Genomic DNA, 7844 nt, shown 5'->3' with positions numbered 1-7844 from the left:
AGATCCGCAGGTGAGGAGAAGGAAGGAAGAAGAAAGGAAGGAAGGAAGGAAGGAAGGAAGGAAGGAAGGAAGGAAGGAAGGAAGGAAGGAAGGAGAAAGAAGGAAGGAAGGAAGGAAGGAAGGAAGGAAGGAAGGAAGGAAGGAAGGAAGGAAGGAAGGATGGATTTTTTCATGGTAAAGAGACTGGAGTCCGTGTTGATGAAAACATCTTGGTGGCTGCCATGACTGGCAGTGGCTGCAACAGTGTGATGATGGGGCTGCAGCCTTCCCCTGATCAGCCTGGTTGACTCCCACAAAGGGAGGCCAGACTGTGGCTTAGGCCCACTCCCCAAGGGGAGCAGGGAGCAGGTAGTAGGACATCCCCTAGGGCTCCCAGTATGTGATAGGGGGCAAGCTGGGCTGAGGGACCCCCTCCCCCCCGCCAGTGCACAAATTTTTGTGCACCGGGCCTCTAGTTATTCTATAATATGTCAGACATTGTTTCATGAGAACAATTATAGAATTTCTTTATAATTTTTAAATGACTGCATAGTATTCCCTCTATAGGACAAATATAATTTATCCTGCTTCTTTTTTACCCCCAATGTTTTTATTGATTTTTAGAGAGAGAGGAAGGGAAGGGAAAGGGAGAGAGAGAAACATTGATTGATCGGCTGCCTTCTTTATGCCCCTACTGGGGATCGAGCCCTCAACCCGGGGAGTGTCCTGACCAGGTATTGCTTCCTGGGTCTACGCTCAACCATTGAGCCATACTGACTGGGCTATCTAGTTTCTTTATTACAGACATTGAGATTGTTTCTAATTTTATGCTTTTACAAATAATACTCTAGTAACATTCTTACAATATATATCTTAGCACACTTGCAGCATTATCTTATTTGCATTTCTGGCAACGAAATTGCTGGGACTGAGCATATGCATATTTTATATTTTGATATCTGTTGTATTATTGCTTTCTGTAAAGATTATGTCCCCACTTTGGATGTCACTGATAATGTATGAGCAATTTTCCTGGTTTGTTAATATGATAGATGAGAAATTATATCTTACTGTTTACTGATTTTTATTTGATTACTCATAAAGTATTTATAGCATTTTCTGTTAATGTGGGTTTCCAAAACCCCCATTTAAAAAATTGCGGTAAAATATATATAATGTAAAATTTACAGTTTTAACCATTTTTAAGTATGCAGTTCAGTGGTTATTAAGTACATTCACATCCTGCAACCCATCACCAACATCCATCTCCAGAACGTATTCATCTTCCCAAACTGAAACTCTGCACATTAAACACTAACTTCCATTTTCCTCTCCCCTTAGACCCTGGCAACTGCCATTTTACTCTCTGTCTCTTGTAAGTTTTGTCTGCTTTAGTAATACAGTTTTTAAAATATTTTAGTACAACAGTCATATCTCTTGAGATTGTATTAAAGTTTCTGATTTTGATACCATACTCATACAGACCTAGCTAAGCAAAATTTAAAAAAAAAAAATTTGCCTGTATTCTCCTACTTTTACATTTTAGTTGTTTGTATTTTAATATGTAAATCTTTATTTTATTAAATATTTTTGGAGTAGAGAGTAAGGGTTAGGTTTTGGTCTTTATTTTACTCCCAGTGACCAGTTTCACCTTTGTTATTTAACTTAATATGTTTTATTTCTCCAGGTATATAAGAATTACTTTGGTAACTTCTACCCCCCAAAACACAATTGGAATTGAATTTATTTTATAGATTAATTTAAAGATAATTAACGTATTTTTATTGCTCACTGATCCTTTAAAGAGGAAATTATATTTTGTTTCCTGTCTTTGAGTAGATCTTTTAATTTTCCTTTATGTAAGTTTCTCATTAGTGTGATTCCTAAATATATTATTATGTCTTGAAGAAGAAATAAACAATTTAATAAAACTCTTAAAGATAGGATTATTCTAAAGGGAAACAGTGAGAAATCCCAGTTGCTTGGCAACCAAAGCCAGCCCAAATGACCTAGTTTATTCTTCGATAGCCTTGAATTCTTCCCAATATCCTTTCTATTTTGTTACTTTTGTGCAGTTTTTAAGCATTGATGTTTCATAAACTACAATAATTTGTCTTTTATTCAAAGTTCTACGCCAAAGCTGAATTTAAAATTGAAGGTGCCTGTTTGCATATATAAAATGTATTAGATAACTTTTATTTTGACAGTTCTGGGAAGCTGATAAATTATCTGTTTCATTCTCTTTTGTTCTCTGAATCAAGATATCCCAAAACATGCACATAAATTCTTTTCCAGCTTATGGACATACTTGCCAAAGGGTCAGGTGAATATCAAGTATTTTTGTCCCTTGAGTTAAATTAAAATTATAGCTAAAAATTTTATATTTTAAGGTACATCATCTGAGAAATGGTTGTGTAATAGTAGTCAATTACTGTATTGTCAGTTTTTCTTGACCTTGTGCGTGGAAGTTTATAAATCCACAAAGAGATGACCACTGGAAGATTTTTCTCTAAAAAGTCATCAACTGAACACTTAAAATCTCTGCATTTTTTTTTAATCTCTGCATTTTTATGTATACTCATTTCCTTCTCAATTTTAGAAATGCCTTCACAGAATCTAGGCATGTTTTAATTTTTCATGAAGTACATTTCTCTCCCATGCCTCAATAAAAATTTGTTGGTTTCATACTGCTGCTATTTCCTTTATTGTTAGTGTAACCATTCTAGAGGATTTGTTGCAGAACATTTAAATAGGATCTCTTATAATAGGAATTCTGTGTCATAATTTTTATCATCAGATTCACAGAATCTCTTCATATTAAGAAGACATTTCTCATTTCCCCCCAACTTTTCAGTAGTTGTCAGTAAAGAGTATGCCTCATATTGGACAGTGTAGATAGTGAACATTTTCATCATCACAGGAAATTCTGTTGGACAGCACTGTATTTTATCTTCCTTGCCTCTACTTTTGTATGTGTGTGCGTGTGATACAATTGTAGTAACTGCTTTAATCCCTTGTCTGCTAATTCTAGCCCTATGTCAATTCTGGGTCTTTTTTGATTGATTGACACCACCACCACCCTCTTTCATTTAATTATAGGCTCAAAATGGTGGAAGTCTGAATCAGTTTTCAAAGTTGAAAGAAGTAGAACCCTGTTTTCTTACATAAGCTCTTACTGGGGAGCCCAGTATAAATAGATGGCATAAACCACCATGTTGAAATGGGATTGTAGTACTCAGTGTCCACATGTAATTGGCTTTCCAAGAGCATAGTTTTAAAAACCAGTGTCATAAAATATTCAAATAATTATTTATATATTATTCTCAAAGATGATGATGCGTTGGAAATTGAATGTTTGACAGTTGTTTTACCTGATACATAAAAATTTGTATATGGCATAAAAATGCTACTAAAAGGTATAAATAAAAGGTTTATACAGTCATGTGCCACTTAAAACAGCAGGGATATGTTGTGGGAAATGCTCATTAGGTGATTGTATTGTGTGAATATTATAGGGCACATTTACACAAACCTGGATGGTATAGCCTATTACACACATAGACTATATTGTATAGCCAGTTGTTCCTAAGTTATAAGCCTGTTTAGCATATCAATGTACTGAATACTATAAGTAATTGTAATACAGTTGTTAGTATTTGTGCATGTAGACATATCTAAAAATAGAAAAGGTACATTAAAAATACTATATAAAAGCCCTGGCTGGTTTTGCTTAGTGGTTAGAGTGTTGGCCAGAGGACCAAAAGGGTCACAGGTTCGATTCCTGGTCAGGGGTACATATTTGGGTTGCAGGTTTGATCCCCGGCCCCAGTTGGAGCATGTGTGGAAGGCAACCAGTTGATGTGTCTTTCTCACATCAATGTCTCTCTTTCTCTCTCTCCCCTCCCACTCTCTGTAGGAATCAATGGGAAAAATATCCTCAGGTGAGGATTAACACACAAAAAAATACTAAGTAAATAAATAAAATATACTATATAAAAGGTAAAAAAAAAAAAAAAGCTCCACCTGTTTAGGTACTTACCATGAATGGAGCTCGCAGGCCTGAAAGTTGCTCTGGATGAGTGAGGGAGTAGTGAGTGGATGTGAAGTCCTAGGACATTATTGTATGCCACTGTAGGCTTTATAAACACTATACACTTAGGCTACACTAAATTAATAAAGCAACATAAAGTTAAATAAAACACAAGAGAACATGATGCAGTAAACATAAGGTATGTGAGACTGTTGCCAGCATAATATGGCATACTGTTTATATAGCTAACTTTTTTTTAAAGAAGTAGAAAGAATACCCTCTAAAATATTAAAAATTGTAATACATAGATAAGCCAGTAACAGTCGTTTATTATCATTGCCCAGTATTATGTACTGGCACTTAACTTCATGTGCTATAATTTTATACTAATGGCAGCACAGTATGTTTGTTTACACCAGCATCTCCACAGACACGAGAGTAACGTTGTGCTGCGACATTATAACATTCAAGATGTCACTAGGCAATAGAAATTTTTCAGCTTGATTAAAATCTTATGTGACTACCATCATATGTGCAATATTTCCTTAATGTTGTTATGCAGAGCAAAATAGATGTCCAACTATTAAGCATGCAGAAAGTAAAAGACGGCTTTTCACAAAGGTACTTATTTTAAATATAAATGTTATTTATCATAGCAAAATGTTGGAAAGCTACTTACCTCACAAAGTGACGGTATAGTAAATAGTAAATATTCAAATCGTGAAAACAAAACAGAAGTGCTAATATTATTTATTTTAATTCTTACCTGAGGATATGATTTTTATTGCTTTTTTGAGAGAGATAGAGAGAGAGAGAGAGAGAGAGAAAGAGAGAGAGAGAGAGAGAGAGAGAGAGAGAGAGAGAGGAACATTAATGTGGAAGAAACATTGATCGGTTACCTCCCATATGTGCTCAACCAGGGATCGAATCCACAACCTGTTGGTGTATAGGATATTGCTCCAACCAACTGAGCCACCTTGCCAGGGCAAGAAATGTTAATTTAAAACAACATACAAAGTACTGTGATCTTTAAAATTTCAAGTAACATTATGTGAAAATGAAAGTAACTGGGGGTTTTCATTTTGTTGCACAAACATTTTATCAACATTCTTAAGCAGTGATAAGCATGGAACAAAAAATTGATGAAAACTTGCATTTAATTTCAATAATCATTAACTGTGCCTTTTTTCTTTCAATTTTCCCTTCGCCTACTTCATTTTTTTAAACAATGATTTTAAAATTTGAAACAATAGCAAAATTAGAAAAGTGTTGAACTTTTGATTTCTTGAGGCATTTGGGAATAAATTGCTAATCTGGTCTGTCTTCATTTTCTAACACTTTTATCGTGTTTTGCCTACAAACGGGTATTCTACACAACCAGAATACAGTGGTTAAAATTAGTAAATTAGTCTCCTTTAATCTGAAACAGTTCCTCAGTTTTTCTTTGTCTGTCATGACCTTGATACTTGAAAATTAATAGGCAATTTATCTTTTAGGATGTCCCTCAAATTGAGTTTTTCTGATGTTTCCTTGTGATTAAATGTAATGGATACTATATATCTTTGATAGGAATATCACAGAAATTATGTTCATTTTTCCTCGTTGCTTTGTATCAGGTGGGACATAATTTAAATTTGCTGCATTACTGATGATGTGCTCTTTGATCACTTGATTAGGCTGGTGTTTGCCTGACTTCTCCACTGTAAAGTTAGTATTTACAAAGCGGGAGGGGGGAAGGAGAGTATTTGAAGAAATGTATTTTAAGGCAATGTAAATATATTCTTCCTTATCACCTGTCAGTCTATTATCAATATGGACTAAAGGTTTCCTGTTTTATGTGATGAGTTAATATTATAATTATTATTATTTCATTTTCAAATTGTCCTATATTTGGCAAGTGGGACACCCTTAGAGTTGTCTTCTGTGTCCTTTGGCATCTCTCTATAATTTGTGTGTGTATATATCTATCTATAATAATAAAAGCATAATATGCAAATCAACTGAACGACTGAACAGCAGAATGACTGTCCGGACGACCTTCCGGATGACCATGCCATGACATGCACTGGTGCCAGGCCAGCCAAAGCGAATGCGATGTGATTAGTTGGGGGGCTCCGCCATTGCCCCACGATGGCCCCGCAGAGAGAGGCTCAGGCCACCAGCTGGCAGGGCGATCGATCAGGGGTTGGAAGGGCCTCTGTGATCTTGCAGCCCCTGCCCAGGTGAGCAGGGCCTCCCTCTGTGGGATGATCAATCACAGAGCCTCATGATCGATCGATCGCGCTCCCCCCCCCCACCTCAGAGGGAGAGGCCCAGGCTACCTGGCCGACAGCACTGCAGCAGGTGGGAGGCCTCCCTCTGCAGGGTGATCAGTCGTGGCTTCCTGAACTGTGAGAAGGTGCAGGCTGGGCTGAGGGACCCCCAGACCCCCCCCCCCGAGTGCATGAATTTCATGCACTGGGCCTCTAGAGTGTGTGTGTGTGTGTGTGTGTGTAATTATTTTTTAATTAATGAATTTTTTTATTGATTTCAGAGAGGAAAGGTGAGAGAGAGAGAGAAACATCAATGATGAGCAAAAATCATTGATTAGCTACCTCCTGCACACCCTAACTGGGGATCAAGCCTGCAACCCAGGCATGTGCCCTGACCAGGAATAAAAAAACAACACACCAAACAATAAAAACAAAAGGCCATGCATTCATTTTTTGCTTTCTGTACTCCACATTGGGAACTTGACTTGGTTTCTTTTAGTGGAGTATGATATTTAGAAACTTGTCTGCCTAAACCTGCTTGGACTCTAACATCCCATGCCCGGTTATCTCTTCATTGTTAACATTCTTATGCCATTGAGGCCTTCATAAACCTCTTGTTCACCATACTCAGACTGTCTTTACCACATTGGCTACTCACTCCATGTGGACCCCTGCCTGGCTCTCCTTGGGCTCTGACATTCCTGGCCAGTTTACTCTCTTCTGGGTGCCTTTCTTACCCTTTTCATGCTCTTCAGGTTCTGAAATCCCCCAGTGAGCCACCCCCACATAGAGAAACCTTCCTTACCTTGTTTGGGATCAGGTTCCCCTTGCTAGGCAACCCTACCACCTGGATGCTCTCCTAATATTGCCCAGGTTCTGATGCTTCATGCCAGGATGCCTTCCTAAAGGGATGCCCTCCTTACCTCACTGAACCACAGCTCCTTTCCTCCATATTTACATTTATTATTTGCCACCCAAAGGCTTTAGAATTTAATTGTTCAGGAAGAGTTAAGGCTACTTGAATGGTTTTTAAGTGGTCTTTAATATTATTTTCACATTGCCTTTTTTTCCTATTTAAATATTATGAATAAAAGTCAAATATATTACTTTACATTAACTAATTTTTTAAGATTCATGTATTGCTTCTATGTAATTAAAGTACTCATTTTGGATTGTCTTGTAGCGAGCCCAAGCTGCACTGCAGGCTGTCAGTGCTGTCCAGTCAGGAAGTCTGGCCCTTCCTGGAGCTCCCACCAATGAAGGCACAATGCTACCTGGGCAGAGCCCTGTGCTCCGGATAATTATTGAAAACCTCTTTTACCCTGTTACTCTGGAAGTTCTTCATCAGGTAAGGAGGGGCCTTCTTAAGAAAGCAGAGTCAAATGTGCCTCTGTAACTTTAGATGTTTTATATCTTCAGTTTTTTGGGTTGTTGATTTTGTTTGATGTATTTGTTTAAATTTTTAAAAAATTTACCATGTTTCATGCAAGAAGCAGTATCAATTAGATATCATTTTGATTTTAAACGATGTGTAAGACCTTTTTTTTTTTTAATTCCTAGACATGAAAATGAATAAAGTATAG

General features: G+C 37.1%; 1 protein-coding gene and 1 long non-coding RNA gene across 8 annotated transcripts in view; one reads left to right on the top strand and one right to left on the bottom strand.

The window, feature by feature from the left end:
- The window catches only part of LOC107184305, a 20166-nt gene extending 18846 nt beyond the window's left edge, over nucleotides 1-1320 (bottom strand). Inside the window, exon 1 of the long non-coding RNA XR_001515124.1 lies at nucleotides 1229-1320. This is a non-coding gene — a long non-coding RNA (uncharacterized LOC107184305). The remainder of the gene's footprint in view (nucleotides 1-1228) is intronic.
- The window catches only part of PTBP3 (polypyrimidine tract binding protein 3), a 78197-nt gene that overhangs the window by 42819 nt on the left and 27534 nt on the right, over nucleotides 1-7844 (top strand). For all 7 annotated transcript variants that reach the window (XM_006771187.2, XM_006771186.2, XM_006771188.2 and 4 more), the window contains one exon: nucleotides 7445-7609. In XM_006771187.2, coding sequence (XP_006771250.1) covers nucleotides 7445-7609 — 165 coding nt within the window. The remainder of the gene's footprint in view (nucleotides 1-7444; nucleotides 7610-7844) is intronic.

Source organism: Myotis davidii, unplaced genomic scaffold, assembly GCF_000327345.1.
Source record: "Myotis davidii unplaced genomic scaffold, ASM32734v1 scaffold64, whole genome shotgun sequence".
NCBI lineage: Eukaryota > Metazoa > Chordata > Mammalia > Chiroptera > Vespertilionidae > Myotis > Myotis davidii.
Note: the sequence above shows the minus strand (reverse complement) of the source record. Positions and strands in the feature narration are given on the sequence as shown.